Source organism: Manduca sexta, chromosome 1 (genome assembly GCF_014839805.1).
Source record: "Manduca sexta isolate Smith_Timp_Sample1 chromosome 1, JHU_Msex_v1.0, whole genome shotgun sequence".
Taxonomy (NCBI): Eukaryota; Metazoa; Arthropoda; class Insecta; order Lepidoptera; family Sphingidae; genus Manduca; species Manduca sexta.
In genome coordinates, this window is record NC_051115.1 from 4552335 (window position 1) to 4574989 (window position 22655).

Sequence of the window (22655 nt, forward strand, 5' to 3'; positions counted from 1 at the left end):
TAATTTTCGGATTCTATCGCGGTGTTCGTATTTTATTTTCTCCCAACGTTTCGAAGACTTTGCAGCCTTCATGGTCACGGGGGGGACTGAGGTGTTGTTCATCCGTAAAGTCAAAGTTACAATATCTACCTACATTTTACAATTATACAACTTTTTTAAATTTTTTAAATTTCAGTCCCCCCCGTGACCATGAAGGCTGCAAAGTCTTCGAAACGTCGGGAGAAAATAAAATACGAACACCGCGATAGAATCCGAAAATTAGTTTAATTTCAATGTCTAACATTCGCGTAAACATAAGAAATCATTAAACAAAAGACATGGCGATAGGCTCGCCCTCTATCACATCATGGGACGGAACATAGGAAAAGCGTGTACTCTAGCACCCAATTTCCCACGTTCCGTTGTTTACCATCTCTACCTACCCCAATACGGATAAATGAGTAATTTATTTATTTATCAATTAAGTATCACTAAAGCTTACAACGGAAATGCACCAAGATGCTAGAGTGAAAAAAAAAAACAAGAAATAGACAAAATGAAACAAAACGATACAATAAAAATTATCAAGAAATAACAACTCCTTACATTATGGGAACAGCTTATTAAATTTTAAGAAAAATGCTTAAGTAACAAAATTACTTAAAAAAATACACATTTTTGTAAATGGTATAATGTGTGTTGCGGACTACAGTGACATCTATTGGCGCTGTGGTCACAACTTTACGTCCATAGATCAATTGTAATTCTATGTTAATATTTTGTGTCGTCTATGATTGCGCACCCTTTTTTTTCCTCTTGTTGTGTTCTAAGTGTCGCAAGGCGGTTGCACATCAAATTTGTAAAATCAAAATCCACGAAATAAACAACACTTGAAACAATCAATAAAGAAACTCATTGAAGATATCCCCCTTCCTGCCCTAACAATGTGTGTCTACAGTCACAAAACATTTGTCCACAGCACTTAGAAAAATTCCGCACATCAGTATCCCAACACGAGCAAGAAATAAAAACAAACGGACTCATAAAACACGACCAGCCGATCGTAGAAATTTTACCAGAACTGGTCCAGCCGAAACCAGCTCTGACGAAACACTACGATCAGGTGAAACTAAACTCCTTATTCCCGTATACGAGAGAGAAACTGATCTTCGAAGATGGGCAAATAACAATAGAGAGTATAGAGAAGAATAAGCGAGTGTTGTTGGAGGTGGTGAAGAAGAATTTGGGCGATGAAGCGAAGACGATGAACTGTTTCTCCATGAAGGATGTGGATATAGATTCGCCAGGGTACGTTGACGAGAAGATCGCGAACGTCGGGTTCGCGGCGAGCAAATGTGAGAAGTCTACAGGTGAGTGACATACATGTAGGGAAATAAATAGAATTCTATAATGATTTCTTATGTTTACGCGAATGTTAGACATTGAAATAAAACTAAAAACTATTTAAACGGATTTTATCGCGGTTTTTTATAATATTATTTTCTCCCGACGTTTCGAAGACTTTGCAGCCTTCATGGTCACGGGGGGGACTGAGGTGTTGTTCATCCGTAAAGTCAAAGTTACAATATCTACCTACATTTTACAATTATACAACATTTTTTAAAATTTTAGCTGTTGGTGGTCCGATCTACGCAGAATGAGCTCACAGTGTCTTGAGGTCTGGCAGCCGGTCTTTTGGGATCCGATTTAATTAAAATAGAAATAGAATTCTACTGAAAATCTTTACTTTTGACCCAATTAATTTCATAATTCAGTTTGATATCTCGTTTTTGGTGAGTCGCCAAGATTTGGAACGACCTGCCTGGGTCTATTTTCCCTGATAAGTTGAACTCTGGAGCCTTAAGAGTAGAGTGAATAGGTTTCTTTTGGATGGGCGTGTACCACCTTCGTCTTCATCTACACTTTCCATCAGGTGAGATGGAAGACAAACGCCTATACCATTGCAAACATTAAAAAAAAATGATTTCTTATGTTTACGCGAATGTTAGACAAGACACTGTGAGCTCATTCTGCGTAGATCGGACCATCAACAGCTAAAAAGTTTAAAAAGTTGTATAATTGTAAAATGTAGGTAGATATTGTAACTTTGACTTTGCGGGTGAACAACACCTCAGTCCCCCCCGTGACCATGAAGGCTGCAAAGTCTTCGAAACGTCGGGAGAACAATAAAATACTAAAAACCGCGATTGAATCTGAAAATAAGTTTAACTTCAATGCCAGTTAATATCAATTACAAAGATGTGCGCGCGCCCGGGCGTCTGCCGCCATTGCTCGCGAGAGAAAGAAAGCACTTTTGTCTTTTACCTCTCATGCATCGAAAATCAGATACGCGTACAATAACATCACTACATAGTATAAAACAAAGTCGCTTTCTCTGTCCCTATGTCCCTTTGTATGCTTAAATCTTTAAAACTACGCAACGGATTTTGATGCGGTTTTTTTAATAGAAAGAGTGATTCAAGAGGAAGGTTTATATGTATAATAACATCCATTAAATAGTGGAGAAATATTGCACCTTTGCGAAGCCGGGGCGGGTCGCTAGTTTTATTATAATTCTATTAAAATACGATCAGATATTATTCTCCACATACATATATACAGAGAGGTAGGTGTGCTCACACGCACCTCTGTGTATTTATTGCTTTGAATAACGAGACGAGCTGTTCGCCTGATGGTAAGCGATACGATAAACAGTAGAAACACCAACTTGAATTACAAAGTGTTCGGTATTCCACTGCGCTCGTCTGAGACATGAGATGTTATATGTCCAGTAGTTACACTGGCTACAATGTTCAAACCTACAACAGTGACTACACACTGCTTGACAGAAATAGACATTGCGGTGGTACCTACCCAGATTCTCATATATGAGACACCTACCAAATTTGTATAAGCCAATCTTTGCTTACAAAAGTAGAGACAGAAAAAATAATTGATAAGTATTACAAAAAGCTGCGATAGCCTAGTTGGTTGTGGAACGGACTGCCGAGACGCATGCCTGTAGGTTCAAAACCCAAACACACCTCTGACTTTTCTCAAAATTATGTGTGTATTCTTTGTGAATTATCGCTTGCTTTAACGGTGAAGGAAAACATCGTGAGGAAACATGCATACCTGAGAAGTTCTCTATAGAAATTTGAGGGTATTTGAAGTCTGCTCGCACTACAGCGTGGTGGACTAAGGCCTAATCCCTTTCAGTAGCGGAGGCCCAATAGTGGGACAGTATATAATACAGGGCTGATATTATTATATTATTATTATGGTTCCAGGAGCCGATCTGGTCCCCTACTATTTGGACGTGGGGGGGAAGAGCAAAGAGTTCGATTTCGACCACCAGCCCGTGCTGGAAGGGCATCCGGGGCCGAGTCCTAGTGTCATCCTACAGGTGAGTGTTAAATGTCATCATCACTACATAGTATAAAACAAAGTCGCTTTCTCTGTCCCTATGTATGCTCAAATCTTTAAAACTACGCAACGGATTTTGATGCGTTTTTTTTTGATAGAGTGATTCAAGACGAAGGTTTATATGTATAATAACATCCATTAAATAGTGGAGAAATACTGTTGATTTTGTTATGTTATACCCGTGCGAAGCCAGAGCGGGCCGCTATGTTTTCAATAAACGATCCATATCTCTATCTTAAATCTGATTTTGCGTATCATGCTCTGTAGTTTATACCTTAAACTGAAAAGACCAATTGATGTGTATGACACTAACATCTTGAGCGCAAACTATTAATTAGTTGTCACTGTCATGCCGATACGCAGCTAACTTCAGCCAGTAATAAATGAGTAGATTAAACTATTGTTTTGATTACGCGCGTACACTTCACCAACACTCTTGCCCGTTCTCTGGTGAGAACTGCACGAATTGGTGGTAGAGTTAATATTGACGGAATCTAAATAATGTTCATTTTACATGTTCAAATGAACTATTTCATTTCATATACTTTTAATATTCAGTAACTTTTGCTCGCGGCTTCGCTTGCGTGAAGAAGTTTTCCGACTCATTTGATATGTATCGTTATATTATGACCAAATTACAAAAAATCATTATAAATTGTAGCCTATGTGTTATTCTAATGTATAACCAATATTACTGTAAAGTTTCATACAAATCCGTTCAGTAGTTTTTTCGTGAAAGTGGAACAAACATACATAAATCCATCCTCACAGACTTTCGCATTTATAATATTAGTAAGATATTATAAAACAAAGTTCACAAAAGCTGCCTGTATGTTATCGATTTCCTCAAAGTCTACTGAACGGATTTTTATGAAATTTGGTATGGAGACAGTTTAAGACCCTGGGAAGGTTATAGGCTACTTTTTATCGCGTAGAAACTCATTCACGCGAGCCAAGCCGCGAGCAAAAGCTAATAAGTCTATAATTATATAACTCTAAGTTAAAGTTCTAAGTTTAAGTGGACAATTAATATTTCCAACTCCTCTCTATCTTTTTATTTGATTAATGTCGTTGCGAGCAGCGGCGATAGCCTAGTTGGGTGTGGAACGGACTGCCGAGACGAATGTCCGCAGGTTCAAATCCCAAGGACACACACCTCTGACTTTTCTAAAATCATGTGTGTATTCTTTGTGAATTTATCGTTCGCTGTAACGGTGAAGGAAAACATCGTGAGGAAACCTGCACATCTGAGAAGTTCTCTATAGGAATTTCGAAGGTGTGTGGAGTCTACCAATCCGCACTACAGCGTGGTGGACTAAGGCCTAATCCCTCTCAGTAGTAGAGGAGGCCCGTGCTCAGCAGTGGGACAGTATATAATACAGGGCTGATATTATTATTAATGTCGTTGCGGGATAATGACATAGTGTTCCCTGAGACTCGGCGAGCTTCACCGCTCGATACAATGTCACTGCTGATCCTTACAGGAGTTGTAGTGGATGTGAGGACGGGAAACTCTCTAACTCTAAGTTCCATCGCTCCAGGCGCTGACGATGTCGAACGCGAACGACGGGATAAACCTGGAACGTCTGGAGACTATCGGGGACAGTTTCCTCAAATTCGCCATCACGGCGTACCTTTACTGCGCGCATCCGAACGTGCACGAGGGGAAGCTAAGTCACATGAGGAGCAAACAGGTGAGCGGTTGAGTTGTTTTTAAGTGTAATGTGTTTAGTAAAAGAGGGGTAGGTGCGGGGGAGGGAGTAAAAGGAACTTTTTTTTATTTATTTTTTTTTATTTTGAAGAAGGCTTACAGACTAATAAACAAAGTAAATATATAATATCAAACATAACAACTATTGCTAATAACAAGCCTCCACATTTGAAATTGGGAAGTGATCTTCGTCGCTGTGCAGTTAGAAAGTAGAAAGGAATAAAAATGATTTTGTTATGAGTTCTCTAACAATATAACTTAATAAAATGAGGGATTGAATTGTTAAAAGGGGGGACTTGGAAGTGATCACCGTCGTTATGTGGTAAGGAAGCAGAAAGGAATAAAAAATATTTAGAAGTTTTTATAAGTTCTTTAATAATGATAAAATTTTGCTTGTAGGATATATTTTATATCCGCCCGGATAGCATCGTGAAAGTGTGTGTTATAGTATTTCTTTTATATGTGCAAGGCAAAGTATACTGCACCTGATGGTAAGTAATGGGTCCAATAGAATGTCTACTGTCCCACTGCTGGGCCTACTCTACTACTGAGGGATTAGGCCTTAGTCCACCACGCTGTAGTGCGGGCAGACTTCACACACTCTCAAATTTCTATTAAAAAATTGTCAGTTATGCAGGTTTCTTCACGATGCTTTTATTTTGTACGGGTACGTTGAAGTGTCCCCACTGCACCTGATGTTAAGTGTAGTGAGGTCCAATAGTGTCGACTGGACAAGAGATGATTACCCCTCAGTCTACACAATCATGCCTGTTGGATATACACAGGCTGATCCCGGAACGCGACACACGTGGACCACTATGGTGGGTTTTAACACCTTGTGCACTATCGCTATACGAGTGGATATGAAGTATATCCTCCAGCAAACATTTTGAACAGTTTAATTTCTCCTATTAAACTTGTGCCTTGGACATTGTAGAGCCAGTGAGGACCTATTAAAAACAAAAATTCTTTTTATTTTATCACGTAGGCGAACAAAGTTGCACTTATGATACGTCAAAACAAAGCATAAGAATAATTACTATTATTTCTAAACAACTATTAAAACATTAAAAATTAGGGATAAAATTTATAATGAAAACAAGGTACAAACCGAAGTAACCAGCTCGGACTGGCAAGTAGGGGGAAATAGAAGGGTAACGCGTCGCGATCCTCACCGGCGAGGACATGAGCCCTAACCTAGCTAACCTACCAGCCTTTCACTAGCTACCTAAGTGATGACTACCCGAAGAAGAAAGGCAGAAAGAAACTCCGGGCTTTCTTTTTTGTCATCAATTGTTCAGTACATCTTATGTAATTTTTTTTTCAAGTCTTTCTTGTACATAGTCACAATAGTAATATAAGCTAATGCACGCACATCACACATTGTCTAACAGTAGATGTGTGTGCGCAGGTGTCGAACCTCAACCTGTACCGTCTGGGCCGCAACAAGCGCCTGGGCGCGCGCATGATCGCGTCCAAATTCGAGCCGCACGACAACTGGCTGCCACCGTGCCACCGCCCTCCGCCCACGCTGCATCCCAAGGCCGCGGTGAGTATACTGCAGGGGGCAGTGGTCACCCTGTGTGACACATTGTATGTTTTGGAGGTGATGTTTGATCCTAATACAGACTTCGGTGAGTATACTGGAGGAGGCGGGGGTTCACTCCGTGGCTACACAGTGTAGGTTTTGGAGGTGAAGTTTGCCCGCTGAATCCCAAGGCCGCGGTGAGTATACTGCAGGGGGCAGGGGTCAACCCGTGGCTACACAGTGTATGTTTTGGAGTTAAAGTTAATTCCAAATGTGAGTGTATTGGAGGTGAAGTTTGATCCTAACGCAGACTGCGGTGAATATATTGGAGGGGGGGGATTCCACCCCGTGGCTACACAGTGTATGTTTTGGAGTTAAAGTTAATTCCACATGTGAGTGTACTGGAGGTGATGTTTTATCCTAATACAGGCTGCGGTGAGTATTTTGGAGGAGTGACGGGGGAGCGCGGGGGGGGGCTATAGCTTCGGAGTGCATGTTCAAGGGGTTAAGATTGTCTCAAATGAGGGTACTGAAGGTAAAGTTTGATCCTAAATCACAGGGTATGTGTGTAGAGGGTGAAATTTGATTCAAAAATAGAGTGGATATATTATCCTGAGGGGTGGAGTCTGTTTCAATGCTACAGTATGTTAGCGGGGAAAGTGTACCCTAACGCTACAATAAATACTTATAGAGTAGATTTTAACTTCCGCAAACAAAGTTAAGAATGTAAACAATCATGGCAATGCGTGCGTGAGTGCGTATGTGCGTGCGTGCGTGCGTGCGCACGGTCATGCGTGCGTGCGTGTGTGCGCGTGTGTGGGTGCGTGTTAAAAAAATCCCAACGTTTTGAAGTCTGCAGCCTTCATGATCACGGAGGGATTGACCATAGTTTTATTTCAATACAATATTGTTACAGGAATGTCAAGAGCAGGGTCCGAAGAACGAGACGTCCGTGGACAGTAGTGGATGTTACATACCTTATAATCTGATCACACAACATAGTATACCCGGTGAGTGAAGCTATAGTTGTTAGTTTTTAAACCGACTTCAAAAAAATAGGGGGTTGTCAATTCGACTGTATTTTTTTTTGTTACCTCAACTTTTGACTGGGTGAACTGATTTTGATGATTATTTATTTGAAAGTTGGTGATTCTCATGTGGTCCCGTAGAAATTTCATTACTGGACCCTTGACTTCACTACATAATATAAAACAAAGTCGCTTTCTCTGTCCCTATGTGTGCTTAAATCTTTAAAACTACGCAACGGATTTTGATGCGGTTTTTTTAATAGATAGAGTGATTCAAGAGGAAGGTTTATATGTATAATAACATCCATTTAATAGTATAGAAATACTGTTATTTTGTTATGTTATACCCGTGCGAAGCCAGAGCGGGCCGCTATGTTTTTATATACAACGTTCACAGTTTTTCTGTAGTGTATTTAGTATCAGTATTGCATCCGTGCGAAGCCGGGGCGGGTCGCTAGTATATATATAAAAATGAATCCCTATTTCCCTTGGTCACGCCATCTCGCGTGAACGGCTGGACCGATTTCATTATTTTTGAGAAGGTTCTTATGAAAGAAATAAAAAAAAAATGCGCGGAAAATAAAAAAAAATAAAGAAAACTTAACGAAAATATTAATTTTATATAACTGTCAATTGCTTGAAATAACTGTCAGCGATTGACAGAATGCGCGCGTGCATACATAGTTAAGACGGGACAACGTCTGTCGGGTCAACTAGGAATGTATAAAATATAATATTTAGCGTTTTAACATTTATTTGTTTGACAATTAACTCAAAACTAAAATAGTATTTAGTACTTATAACAAAAACTTATTTACTAAAAGACAACAATTTTAATTAAATCAGTTAACAAATAAGCAAAAGAGAAAGAACATTAAAATATAGCTAGCGAAATGCAACGATTGTGAACGTCCGTCCGATCCTAAGCAAAATGCAAGCGAAAGTGTATCGCCAACACAATGGTCCGCTGGCCAGCTGGTTTAGTTTCGAACCCTTTTTCTTTTTTTTTCGTACATCTGAGGGTCCGTTCAAGTGTTACGTAACGCAATGTGGGGGGAGGGGGGTGTCTTGTAAAACGTTACGATGCGTAACAGGCGCGGGAGGGGGTCTCGTACAAAGCGTTATGTAACATTGATTTTTTTATTTTAAAACAATAACAAAGGCATTTAAGCAATTTCGCGTAAAATGATTGTGAATATTCCAAATAAAATGTCACTATAGAGTTACATAACTTTTGGAGGGGAGGCGGGGGCGTACAGGAAAACGTTACGACGCGTTACATGGGAGGGGGGTCAAAAACCTTCAAAAATTGCGTTACGTAATACTTGAACGGCCCCTGACCAAGTCACCGTGCTCATTCGTTCGTTTCACACCGTCTCAGACAAGTCCATAGCGGACTGCGTGGAGGCTCTGATCGGCGCGTACCTGCTGGAGTGCGGGCCGCGGGGCGCGCTGCTGTTCATGTCGTGGCTCGGCATCCGCGTGCTGCCGCTCCACCACGTCACCCTGCCGCCGGGGGCCGCGCCGCGGGACGCGACGCACGCGCAGGACCAGGTCAGACACTTGTAGCCAGTGTGACTACTGCACACAGTGACACTTCACATCTCATGTCGTGGCTCGGCATCCGCGTGCTGCCGCTCCACCACGTCACCCTGCCGCCGGGGCCGCGCCGCGGACGCGACGCACGCGCAGGACCAGGTCAGACACTTGTAGCCAGTGTGACTACTGCACACAGTGACACTTCACATCTCATGTCGTGGCTCGGCATCCGCGTGCTGCCGCTCCACCACGTCACCCTGCCGCCGGGGGCCGCGCCGCGGGACGCGACGCACGCGCAGGACCAGGTCAGACACTTGTAGCCAGTGTGACTACTGCACACAGTGACACTTCACATCTCATGTCGTGGCTCGGCATCCGCGTGCTGCCGCTCCACCACGTCACCCTGCCGCCGGGGCCGCGCCGCGGGACGCGACGCACGCGCAGGACCAGGTCAGACACTTGTAGCCAGTGTGACTACTGCACACAGTGACACTTCACATCTCATGTCGTGGCTCGGCATCCGCGTGCTGCCGCTCCACCACGTCACCCTGCCGCCGGGGGCGTCGTGGCTCGGCATCCGCGTGCTGCCGCTCCACCACGTCACCCTGCCGCCGGGGCCGCGCCGCGGGACGCGACGCACGCGCAGGACCAGGTCAGACACTTGTAGCCAGTGTGACTACTGCACACAGTGACACTTCACATCTCATGTCGTGGCTCGGCATCCGCGTGCTGGCGCTCCACCACGTCACCCTGCTGCTGCGCCGCGGGACGCGACGCACGCGCAGGACCAGGTCAGACACTTGTAGCCAGTGTGACTACTGCACACAGTGACACTTCACATCTCATGTCGTGGCTCGGCATCCGCGTGCTGCCGCTCCACCACGTCACCCTGCCGCCGGGGCCGCGCCGCGGACGCGACGCACGCGCAGGACCAGGTCAGACACTTGTAGCCAGTGTGACTACTGCACACAGTGACACTTCACATCTCATGTCGTGGCTCGGCATCCGCGTGCTGCCGCTCCACCACGTCACCCTGCCGCCGGGGCCGCGCCGCGGGACGCGACGCACGCGCAGGACCAGGTCAGACACTTGTAGCCAGTGTGACTACTGCACACAGTGACACTTCACATCTCATGTCGTGGCTCGGCATCCGCGTGCTGCCGCTCCACCACGTCACCCTGCCGCCGGGGCCGCGCCGCGGGACGCGACGCACGCGCAGGACCAGGTCAGACACTTGTAGCCAGTGTGACTACTGCACACAGTGACACTTCACATCTCATGTCGTGGCTCGGCATCCGCGTGCTGCCGCTCCACCACGTCACCCTGCCGCCGGGGGCACATCTCATGTCGTGGCTCGGCATCCGCGTGCTGCCGCTCCACCACGTCACCCTGCCGCCGGGGCCGCGCCGCGGGACGCGACGCACGCGCAGGACCAGGTCAGACACTTGTAGCCAGTGTGACTACTGCACACAGTGACACTTCACATCTCATGTCGTGGCTCGGCATCCGCGTGCTGCCGCTCCACCACGTCACCCTGCCGCCGGGGCCGCGCCGCGGGACGCGACGCACGCGCAGGACCAGGTCAGACACTTGTAGCCAGTGTGACTACTGCACACAGTGACACTTCACATCTCATGTCGTGGCTCGGCATCCGCGTGCTGCCGCTCCACCACGTCACCCTGCCGCCGGGGGCCGCGCCGCGGGACGCGACGCACGCGCAGGACCAGGTCAGACACTTGTAGCCAATGACATTTTACAAATAGACGCGTCATACCCTAACAAAATTGCACATAAAAACGTATGAAATGAAACGTTTTTTCATTCACAGTTGGAGTATAATTTGTACATCGTCTAAAAACACAGGAAGGCATTTTATTTATAAAAATACAAGAAGTTAGTAAGCCGACTAGCAGCGACAGTGGTTGGAGGTTGACTAAGTGAATGTCGGGCAATTACCTCGCTTTCGTCTTGCCAGTATTGAGCTCGGACAACGTATCTATGTAATAAAAACATCTTAGCTTGTAGCCAGTGAAATTGGACGTCACGCAGTGCCACCGACCATAACGCTAAGCGCTAACGAAGAGGACAGCGCGATATCCCCACTACGCCCCCACTTTTGTTCACAATATTTCAAATATGAAGTGCTTTGTTTTTCAACAATTTTGATACTGATTTCAAAAAATATTTTGTTACATGTAAAATAATAAACTAAATCAAACATAGAAAACTAGCCTATTTACTTTGATGTTTATATAAACAGAAACCATCACCGCCCCCATCACCGAAACGCCAGCGCCGTTCGTCATCATCATCATCATCGGAGTGCTCGTCCGATGAAGAGGAACTCAGCGCGGGAGTGTCTCGAGAGCGAGAGGACCGAGGAGTGGTGGTGGAAGGACAGGCGCGTCGGGTCCCTGCCGCCACGACAGGATTCGAACGGAACCTGGATTCAGGTGAGTTGAGGTCGACTGAGGTTATAATATTAGTGGGTATAATAATAATATCAGCTCTGTATTATATACTGTCCCACTGCTGCACGGGCCTCCTCTACTACTGAGAAGGATTAGGCCTTAGTCCACCACGCTGTAGCGCGGATTGGTAGACTTCACACACCCTCGAAATTCCTATAGAGAACTTCTCATGTATGCAGGTTTCCTCACGATATTTCCTTCACCGTTAAAGCAAGCGATAATTCACAAAGATAAAATGGATCAATTAGAACGAAGTCTTTTTTTACACGTACAAAATTAATGTCATTTCGAAGATGATGCTAAAACTAAAATTTGAAAGAAAGAAACAAAGAGAAAGAGAACACATTTGTGGCGAATAGATGGTTGCGTTCCTCTATGGAAGGGGAAGATCAGTCAAGATGTTTGTGACCGGCCGCGGCTCTAAGGTTCCTATTCGGAGTTGGTATATGTACTGCGTCGCGCAAATTCTATCGCAACTCAGTATCGTCTATCGCCATCTAGCGTGATTGCTGTGTGTTATCCTCACAATTATGTCAATACCACATAGGTCTTCTCGTAGTTCCATTGATATTGACTAGATGGCGGTGTATACTAACTGTACCGCCACACATTTATATCATGCAAGTATGTATAATTATTTGTTTTCTTTGTTACAGCCGGTATATGGTGAACTGAAGGCACCTCCGTCTCCCCTCCTGAGATATATAGAAGATCCCGAAGGAGAACTGGAACAAATGCTGTCTGGTAAGTGTCTAGTGACGTCGAATATATATCTATACTATTATATAAAGCTGAAGAGTTTGTTTGTTTGAACGCGCTAATCTCAGGAATTACTTGTTCGAACTGAAAAATTCTTTCAGTGTTGGATAGCACATTTATCGAGGAAGGCTGTAGGCTATATATCATCACGCTATAACCAATAGGAGCGGAGCATTTATGACAAATGTTACCGCCCATCTAGTATAATTACGCCACCGAGGCAGTCAATGGTACATTATTACACACACCCCTCCCCGTCTCGGCAATAGGGGACCGGACACATTTTTGTTCTTTATTTTTATCAAATATTTACGTTATATAAATTATAACACAGAAAGAATTATTTAAATCCGATAAAAAATCAACAAGTTATAAGTCTTTCAATTTCGGTAGAAGAAACAAGAAACAGAAAAGAGGCGCAATACCCACGTGTGACGTCATCGGGCATTACGACGCGTGCAAAAGAAAGAGATGAAGCGATATCCCCACATCGCGCCCACTTCGGCACACAGTAATATTTGAAATATGAATTACTGGCTCATTTTTTTAACCAATTTTAATGCAGTTTTCGCAGCAGGGTTTCTTTTTCGTATTATTAACCACTACATATTGAATAATGTACAAAATCAAACACAGGACGGTCCCCTATTCTTGTGCGCTCGGCTCGCCTACACGGGGGCACATTTGTCGCTCTAGGCATACAGTTCAGTGTATACCTCATGGTTGTAACACATTGAGGCCTATGAGGGCTCGCGAACATTCCTTGATCCTCTCCCATCCACCCATCCCAAGATGGTCCCTTCTCATTCTTCAGCTTCCTTTCCAAACTTTCCTCCAGGCTCCAACAGTCACTTAGCTAGGGGAAACCAGTATACCGTTGACAGGTTCTCAAAAATAAACATTATTTAATATTGTAGGCTACGACGCGCTGGAGCGCACGCTGCAGTACCGGTTCCAGGACCGCTCGCTGCTGCTGCAGGCGCTGACGCACGCCTCGCACCACAACAACAGGCTGAGCGACTGCTACCAGAGGCTCGAGTTCCTCGGAGACGCCATATTGGGTAAGTGGGCTGAGTACAAAAGAAAGTTGTTGCGGTTACAACAGAAATTAAAGGGGCCTTTTCAAAAGACGAAATATAATGATCGACATTAGTAGGAAATGGTTATATTTTCCGAAAAGGACTCGACAACATCTTGGTATTTATGTGCATAAATGCGGTCTCCAAATCATTTTGATGATTAGATTCTACAGAATTTCTACATAAAAGGAAGCCGACAGGAATGACGTGATATGGACCTATCGCCACTGATTGACATTCAATAAAACATTCGGTATATAAGAGTGTGAGAGCGTGCGGTGCGCGTGATGACGTGAGGTGTGAGGTGTGATGCGTGAAGTGTAAGGCGTGAGGTGAGATGTGTGAGGCGTGAGGTGTGAGGTTTGAAGAGTGAGGTGTGATGGGTGAGGCGTGAGGTGTAATGCGTGAGATGTGATGGGTGATGTGTGATGCGTGAGGTGTGAGGCGTGAAGTGTGAGGTGTGAGGTTTGAAGAGTGAGGCGTGAGGTGTGAGGCATGAGGTGTGATGACGTGAGATGTGATGCGTGAGGTGTGAGGCATGAGGTGTGATGCGTGAGGTGTGAGGCGTGAGATGGACTACGGAACGCCGAGCGGCGAACGAGCACCCGACACTGTCGGTCGCCGGCTGGAGGCGGCACGCTTTGAGCAAACGCATGACGCTGTACCCATACAGCGCAAAGTTTATTATTATTATTTTTTTAATGATAAGTTACAATATATTTTTTAAAATATCTTTTAAATCGTAATGAATCTACTCAATTTTGGAACGTGTTATCGATGTGAAGAAGATCGACTGCAAGAAACCTTCAGTACTAGATCAAAATCTTATAAGGGAATCGATCTAAATCTCTGCCTGCACTCTCATGCTGTTCACGCCCTGTAAGCGATCAGGGAGAGACTGGAACGCGTATTAATAGATCAATAGATCTATATTGACTCGTGGCTGAGTTGATGCACGTGCACCTTTTTTTAATAATTGTGTTATCGGACTATGAGAAGGAACAGAAAGTGCTTGTATATGGCACACACTCGTGCACTATAATATCTCCTGTCTGATCTCCGTGAAAATAGTTTAGTGTTTAATTTTAGAAAAAGTGCTGATTTTAAATATTTATGAAACTTTGTGTCGCTTAAGTCTGATGGTTTATAAATAAAACGAAGGATTCCAGGATGAACAGAGATATATATTGCGACAGTGTTGTTAGGAGAGCCATGGGCACAGACAGAGAGAAAGGAAAACTTGTGACGTTTTTTTTTTGTCAAAACGTCATTAGTGACTTGCTCATGTTTTCTATTTATATATTGCGTTTACAATAATCGCCTAACAAAGTTAATCAGCCTTTCAACCGACTACATATATTGTTGCAGACTACTTGATAACGCGTCACCTGTACGAGGACGCGCGGCGCCACTGTCCCGGCGCGCTCACGGACCTGCGCTCGGCGCTCGTCAACAACACTATATTCGCCACGCTCGCCGCCAAGCACGGCTTCCACAAGTGAGTACAGAACGGTCATAGTGTAGTGGAGGCGCGTACCGGAATTCCGGATTCCGGAAATACCGGAATATCGGAACGAGATTTAGATGAACCGACTGCTGATGCGAATGTTGAGGTAAAAAAAAAGATTGCGTACCGGAGTTCCGGAATCCGAAAATACCGGTATGAGGTATTTTTTTTACTGGAACTAAATTTAGATGAACCGACTGCTGATAGGAATGTTGAAGTGTAAAAATAAAGATCGCATACCGGAATTCCGGACTACCGGAACGAGATTTTGATGAACCGACTGTTGAAACGAATGTTGTGATGAAAAAAAAGATTGCGTACCGGAATTCCGGATTACCGGAATACCGGAACGAGATTTAAATGAACCGACTGCTGGAATTAAAGCTGCCTGTTGAAACAGGGAGTTGAGAGCCGGAATTCCACAAGCTCGTCTCGTCGTTCAAAAGCAATAAAAAAATAATATATGAAATTGTTTTGTACAGATATTTCCGTCACATGTCGCCGGGCTTGAACGAAGTTCTCACTAAATACGTGAAGATACAAGAGGAGAATGGACACTCTATTAGCGAAGAGGTGAGTTTATGTTAATGAGAAATTGTTGATTAATATCCATTGTTTAATGGCGATAGTCTAGTTGGGTATGGAACGGACTGCCGAGACGAATGTCCGCAGGTTCAAAACCCAAACACACCTCTGAGTTATGTAAAGTTATGTGTGTATTTGTGAATTATCGCTTGCTTCAACGGTGAAGGAAAACATCGTGAGGAAACCTGCACACCTCAGAAGTTCTCTATAGGAATTCTGAGGGTATGTGAAGTCTGTCCGCACTACAGCGTGGTGGACCAAGGCCTAATCCCTGAGTAGAGGAGGCCCAGCAGTGGGACAGTATATAATACAGGGCTGATATTACTCATTGTTAACCCATCACTTGTATGATCACTGCTCTTACATTCGAGAGCACACACTCGCCCAATCGCTAAACAAAACATACCATCATTACCTGATCGCAGCATTACCTGATCCAAGAGGACGAGATGGAGCAAGCGGAGGACGTGGAGGTGCCCAAGGCACTCGGAGACCTGTTCGAATCCGTCGCCGGCGCCATATTCCTGGACTCAGGTATTTATAACTAATTTGATAAACGAACACGCGCCCCAGTACTCTCCATGATTGCTGATAGCGTGTGAGCAGCATGAGAAAAGGGCGTCGCCAATAGGGCGGTGGGGAGGGCAGCCCCCCCCCCCCCGCCCTAGAGATTTTAAAAAAGATAGATCATTGCCGTACGTTAAATTACGCTCTGCTCTGTGTTATTGTTAGAGCGGGAGAGCAGGAGTGTGGGAGGAACATGTGCTCTCGACTTTACCAACAATTCATACTTTTTACTTTTATTATGTATATGCGATTTGGTTACAATGCCACATAGGATGGATCAAGTATAAATGATCAGACATCGGGAAGGCGCACCATTTTCGTCTGTCGCCATCTCCGATAGCGGTTCGACAGATTGTGTTGTGGTTTTTTTTTGTGTGGCTCTTCGCCCCACTCTCGTCCCCTATCCAGGACAAAAGTTTTTACTTAACCTTTATTTTTTTTTACATTTTTTATTTGTTTTAAATTTAAACATATCTATTTATCTTTTAACTAGCTTATCTAGTTGTAAACATCCCTATCCTTGAGGCTAAATGCCTTAGATCATTATTTTGTCACCCGCATTACTCTGGAGGGAAATGGACAATTAATATTTCCAACTCCCTATCTTTCTATTTGATTAATTTCGTTGAGGGTTAATGACATATTAGTATTCCCTGAGACTCGCCGAGCTTCAATACCTGGCTTACAGGAGTTGTAGTGGTGGGTGTGAGGGCGGGAAAGTCTCTGATATCTAATTATCTACTTGTTGGGTCTTGTGGTCACATGATGTGACGTGTGTGTCCGCGTTCTGTCGCAGGCATGTCGCTGGGCGCGGTGTGGCGCTCGTACGTGCGGCTGATGGGGCGCGAGCTGGAGGCCTTCAGCGCGGCCGCGCCCAAGTCGCCCGTCAGGGAGCTGCTGGAGGCGGAGCCCGACACCGCCAAGTTTGGGTGAGACGATTGTTATTCAACACGAAATAGATTTCATTCGTCCATGCAACAAATCATGACAGGAATAAATAATTCCTGGAAGTAAAACTTTCACATGCCAAGTGTATAATAAGGACAGTTTAAGTGCTCTCAGGCGAATGGGATTACATTAAGATCCTATTGGACACCGGATATTGTTATTGCACAAGAAAAGTAAAAGGGAGGAGAAGTGCAAGACTTTTGAAACATCAATCTGTACAATAGGGGACCGTCCTGTGTTTGATTTTGTACACTATTCTATATGTAATGGTTAATAATACGAAAAAGAAACACTCCTGCGACAACTGCATTAAAATTGGTTAAAAAATGAGCCAGTAATTCATATTTCAAATATTACTATGTGCCGAAGTGGGCGCGAAGTGGGGATATCGCTTCATCTCTTTCTTTCGCACGTCGTAATGCCCGATGACGTCACACGTGGGTATTGCGCCTTTTTTCTGTTTCTTACCCCTTCTACCGAAATTGAAAGACATAACTTGTTGATTTTTTACCGGATTTAAATAATTCCTTCTGTGTTATAATTTATATAACGTAAATATTTAATAATAGTAAAGAACAAAAATGAGTCCGGTCCCCTATTATAGCTGACTGGCCTCGGTCTCGTAGTTATAACGCGTACGCGATACGAGAGACAACTACCGCGCTGAGCTCCTGGGTTCGAATCCTGGATTGGGACAAAAATAATTGTGACTGGGTTTTTCCATCTTAAAAATTACTCAGTCATACCATCAGATGTGATACCACAGTACCTCGACACGTAAAGCCGTTGGTCTGATCTCTCTCCGGTCATGTCTCACCGGACTATAAGAAGGAACAGAGCTTGCGTATTGCACACTTGTGCACTATAATATCTCATGTCTGATCTCCGTTGAGATTAGCCACCTCGGCTTAAATTCGGCTAAGAAAGATTTCATTCATTCAATATATTGTGTACTTCGGCTCAAAGCATACGTCGGTGTGAAACTAAACACACTTAATTTATGTCAAAATCGACTCTTATAATATAGTTGGAGCAATGAGTTACACCTCTGCTTACCCGAAATACTTAAAGCGTGACGTTATGTGTAATAAAATATTATTTTTACAGCAAACCCGAGCGGCTAGCCGACGGCCGCCGTGTGAGAGTGTGCGTGGAAGTCTTCGGTCGAGGGGCTTTTAAGGGGGTAGGCAGGAATTATAGGATAGCGAAGGGGACCGCAGCGAGATGCGCCCTTAGGCATTTACGGACACATAGACAGAGATAGATATAGGAGATTGTAAGGGGTAAGTTCGGATTAGACCGTTTAATACTAATCAGTTAGTAAAATTAACTGCCATTGTGGTCCATGTAAGTGTGTCGCTCCGAAATCAGTCGGTATATATCCGGTTTCAAATTAACCGGCATAATTGTGACAATTGGCAAGGGCTAATCACCTCGTCAATCAACACTATTTAGACCTCACTCCGCTTACCATTCGCAGTGGGTTCACTTGCCCAGGACAGTGGCTCAATTTTGGTACGTATAATGATACGTCATTCTGTGTTAGTAATATTGGCTTTAGCAGTAATGTTAACCGGTCTTACCCCATCATCCGAACTTACCCGAACGTGTACAGTGATGAAAATAGTTTTTACATTATCTATATAAATGATTGGACGTTTTGTATTACAATGTATGTGTTAGTCAAGCATTAAACAACAGCAAAATGTGTTAGGCATTTAAGGACTTAGGGCTGTATTAATAAATGAATCTCTTGAGTAGTATCTCAAGTAGACATTTAATGTATACGGGGCATATATGGCGGAGCGAATTATTTACTATCAAAATAAAATTAATGAACAATGTACTGCAATTTATTATTGTGTTAATATTTTGAATGTTATTTCAAAACAGATAAAGTCGATAATAGTTTGACAGTACAAGACACGGTCATGCTCTCCTCCATATATGCGCCGACTCTAAGTTATTTCAGAGGTTGTTCTCAGCTAAGGCTGCGTGTTATACGAACAAAACTTAGTTGACAAAATCCATCATATGTGACTTAAGATATAATTTGAGATGTTGATATTTGTTTATTGTATACAGACGATCTTAAGATGCTGTAATTTGACAGCGTTTTAGTTGATATAACACTTGAGAGCGAAGTTAGTCGCATTAATACGGCTCCTAGATATGTAACTGAGGCCCTTTGCTAATAAACGTCGTCGTCTGTCACACAATCTTTTGTCTCGCTCCCTCTGATCTTACTCTAGGCTCATGTCTATGTGTGTCCGTCTACCACTGCAATATCTGTTGTAAGTGGCGAACAGATACTTGTGTTTAAAGTAGTAAGTTGTTTGCTGGTGATAGGATATTTAATATTCGCTCGGATATCGACCGTACACAGGGTGTTTAAACCCGCCATAGTGGCTCACGTGTCGCGTTCCGGGATCAGCCTGTGTATATCCAGTTCCAACAGGCATAGCTGTGTCGACTGAGGAGTAATCATCTCTCGTCAGTCGACATTATTGGACCCCACTTACCATCAGGTGCAGCGCGGGAATAACAAATAAACTAAGGACTCATTTGAACCTCAAATATGTTATTACATATAATAATAAATTAATTTTTAATTGCTTGAATAATTCCGGTTTTTAAAAGCACTCCCTAATGACATTTAGTTTTGAATAATTTTCGAAGTTTTTTTTTATCTTTACATTTTAATATGGGTAATGCCAATATTTGAAAACCCGTAATATATTTTGTATGCATGTTTTATAATCCAGTGTGCTAGCTGTAAGTATATTAATAGGTGAGTTGTGTATCCTAATAAACTCATTTTGTGGGGTAAGTTCGGATATTGGGGTAAGACCGTATCAATCCTGCTAAACTGTAAGATACTAACTCAGTAATGAATAAGTGTGGTGCATTACAAAATATCATAATTATAAGCGGCGATAGTCAAGCGGCGATAGGCTAGTTGGTTGTGGAACGGACTGCCGAGACGAATGTCCGCAGGTTCAAATCCCAATGGCACACACCTCTGATTTTTCTAAAAAATTATGTGTGTATTATTTGTGAATTATCGCTTGCTTTAACGGTGAAGGAAAACATCGTGAGGAAACCTGCATACCTGAGAAGTTCTCTATAGGAATTTCGAGGGTGTGTGAAGTCTACCAATCCGCACTAGGCCAGCGTGGTGGACTAAGGCCTAATCCCTCTCAGTAGTAGAGGAGGCCCGTGCTCAGCAGTGGGCAAGTATATAATACAGGGCTGACATTATTATATTACAAAATACCACTTTAGGCTGTTAGGTAATGCCTTTTTGTTTGCAGCGATTTTAAATCACCGGTTTACTCTCTGATTCGAACTTACCCCAACATATTTTAATACAATTATGTCTGAAAATTGTGTATTTTGCATTTGTTTGAAATGTGTTTACGGTCCGCCATATTGCAGACTTAGTTTTAAGGGATGAATGTAACGCAATATAGGTTTAATATTATGATAACAGCCTTATTAAGATGTATATCGTGAATGTTCACAAATATCGGACCGACATTTTTATCGGTACGATAAATCGGTCGTACCGATAATTTTGTCGGAACGATAAATCGGACCGGTTTTCGATCCACACTAATGCATTAAGGACTTTGATATCTGTATAATTCAAAGTCATCTGTGTGATTATTGTTAGGTGTTTGGGAGTGACGCTAAAATCCAAATCAATAAGTAAAAGAATTTTTAAAATCGATTTAGCAGTTTCTGTTTATCCATAAAAGAGTCAAATCTCTTCTCTTTATAATTAGGTGAAACATATTCTGTATTTTATTAAAGATTTTTCGCTTTTATGACTCTGTACATATTATAAAACAAAGTCCCATTGTCTGTCTGTATGTTATCGATTTTCTCAAAATCTACAGAACAGATTTTTATTAAATTTGGTATGTAGATAGTTTAAGACCCTGGGAAGGTTACAGGCTACTTTCTATTCCGGGAAAACTTCACGCGAGCGAAGCCGCGAGCAAAAGCTGGTATAAAATAACAGACATTTTAACGTGTATGCTTCGTTTAGTCAATTTTAGTAAAAATAATGTTTAGAATGTTCCAAATAACACGACACGATTCAGTCGTTTCATTGTCATTGCTCGAGAGACTGACTATTGGCGACATCTTGCCTCCAAGGATTCGCTGATAAACAAGCCACTGTCTTTCCAAAATAACTTCTTATATTTTCTCTAAATACACATCGATAGAACACAATTTATCGTTCTTGCTGAGTATTGACGTGTATTCTATAGACACGAACGTCCATATAAACTATTCTAAATCTGAACTAAAATGGCAAAACGTCACTGTTATAACCTATTTATTCACTTGAACAACAAATAAGTTTACTTATTTTACTATTTTTTATTCAAACCAGGTTTAGACTCGAGTTCTTATATCATGAGCGCCACTCAGTAACAACTACAAGCTGTCAATATTGACCATACTAAAGTCAGTTTGAATGGATTACAGTTCAATTTAATTGAATGTTCGGAGTTTTAATTGAATGTTCACAGTGAATGTTCGGAACGCCAAATCTAGTACGTAGTACATATATATCGATGTTGCTGAGAAAATTAAGCTAGTAGGGCACATTTTATACATATTTTCTCAGCTCCGTATAATAGATGACTGAGGTAGTCTCTCGACCAATCAAAAGCATCAATTAAACGACACGAGTCGCAACGGACATTCTAAAGCTCTCACTCCCAAATAGTCAATAGTTTATAAGGTTTTTTAAAAATATTTGTAAATAAAGGAATTATTAATGCTTGCGATGTTGTTTTTTTGCGGGATTTGATCACGCGAGTTGATTTTGGTGGACCCTTTGAGACTTTATAATAAGCAAGAAAACTTGTAGAAGTTGACTTCCATAAGCAATTTTTACCCTAAATAAACCGACTTCTGATATCGAAGCAAGATTTGTGATAGGTGTATAATTCTATATACTATTATATAAAGCCAAAGGGTTCGTGTGAACGAGCTAATCTCAGGAACTACTTGTTCGAATTGAAATATTCTTTTAGTGTTGGATAGCCTATATATTGAAGAAGGCTATAGGATATATATCATAACGCTATGACCAATGGGAGCGGAGCAGTATTGAAAAATGTTGCAAAAACGTGGATATTTTTTTTAGAGAATATGTTATTCGTAAACGGTTAAAGTTATGCAACAAATACGACTGACGGGTTTTAACTCTTAAAAAATACAAGAAAATATATTATTAAACAAAAACCCCAGACGCATTTGTCTGCCTGACTGAACGCGGTAAACTCAAAAACTACCCAACGGATTTCTAGAAATTTTGGTATGGAGATAGTTTGAGACTCTGAAAAGGACAGTGACGACTTTCTATTCCGGGAAAGTATAGCGTGACTTTTATAAAAGAAAAACTTTATCACGCGGGCGGAGCCGCGGACCAAAGCTAGTATCTTATAAAACAAAGACCCCAGCCACATCTGTCTGCCTGTCTAAACGCGATGAAATCAAAAACTATC

The 22655-nt window shown here is 42.6% G+C and overlaps 1 protein-coding gene across 2 annotated transcripts in view; it reads left to right on the forward strand.

Annotated features, from left to right (window-relative positions):
- The window catches only part of LOC115449927 (endoribonuclease Dcr-1), a 61845-nt gene extending 39916 nt beyond the window's left edge, over positions 1-21929 (forward strand). Inside the window, exons 31-44 of one of the 2 annotated variants that reach the window (XM_037440744.1) lie at positions 959-1349; positions 3270-3385; positions 4947-5099; positions 6528-6665; positions 7561-7654; positions 9054-9237; positions 11586-11664; positions 12339-12426; positions 13359-13502; positions 14889-15018; positions 15510-15600; positions 16038-16146; positions 16976-17108; positions 18235-21929. In XM_037440744.1, coding sequence (XP_037296641.1) covers positions 959-1349; positions 3270-3385; positions 4947-5099; positions 6528-6665; positions 7561-7654; positions 9054-9237; positions 11586-11664; positions 12339-12426; positions 13359-13502; positions 14889-15018; positions 15510-15600; positions 16038-16146; positions 16976-17108; positions 18235-18391 — 2007 coding nt within the window. In that variant the 3' untranslated portion in view covers positions 18392-21929. Of the gene's footprint in view, positions 1-958; positions 1350-3269; positions 3386-4946; positions 5100-6527; positions 6666-7560; positions 7655-9053; positions 9238-11471; positions 11665-12338; positions 12427-13358; positions 13503-14888; positions 15019-15509; positions 15601-16037; positions 16147-16975; positions 17109-18234 lie in introns of those variants that run through there. The other variant, XR_005112673.1, reaches the window with a different exon arrangement.
- The last annotated feature ends 726 nt before the right edge of the window (positions 21930-22655 follow it).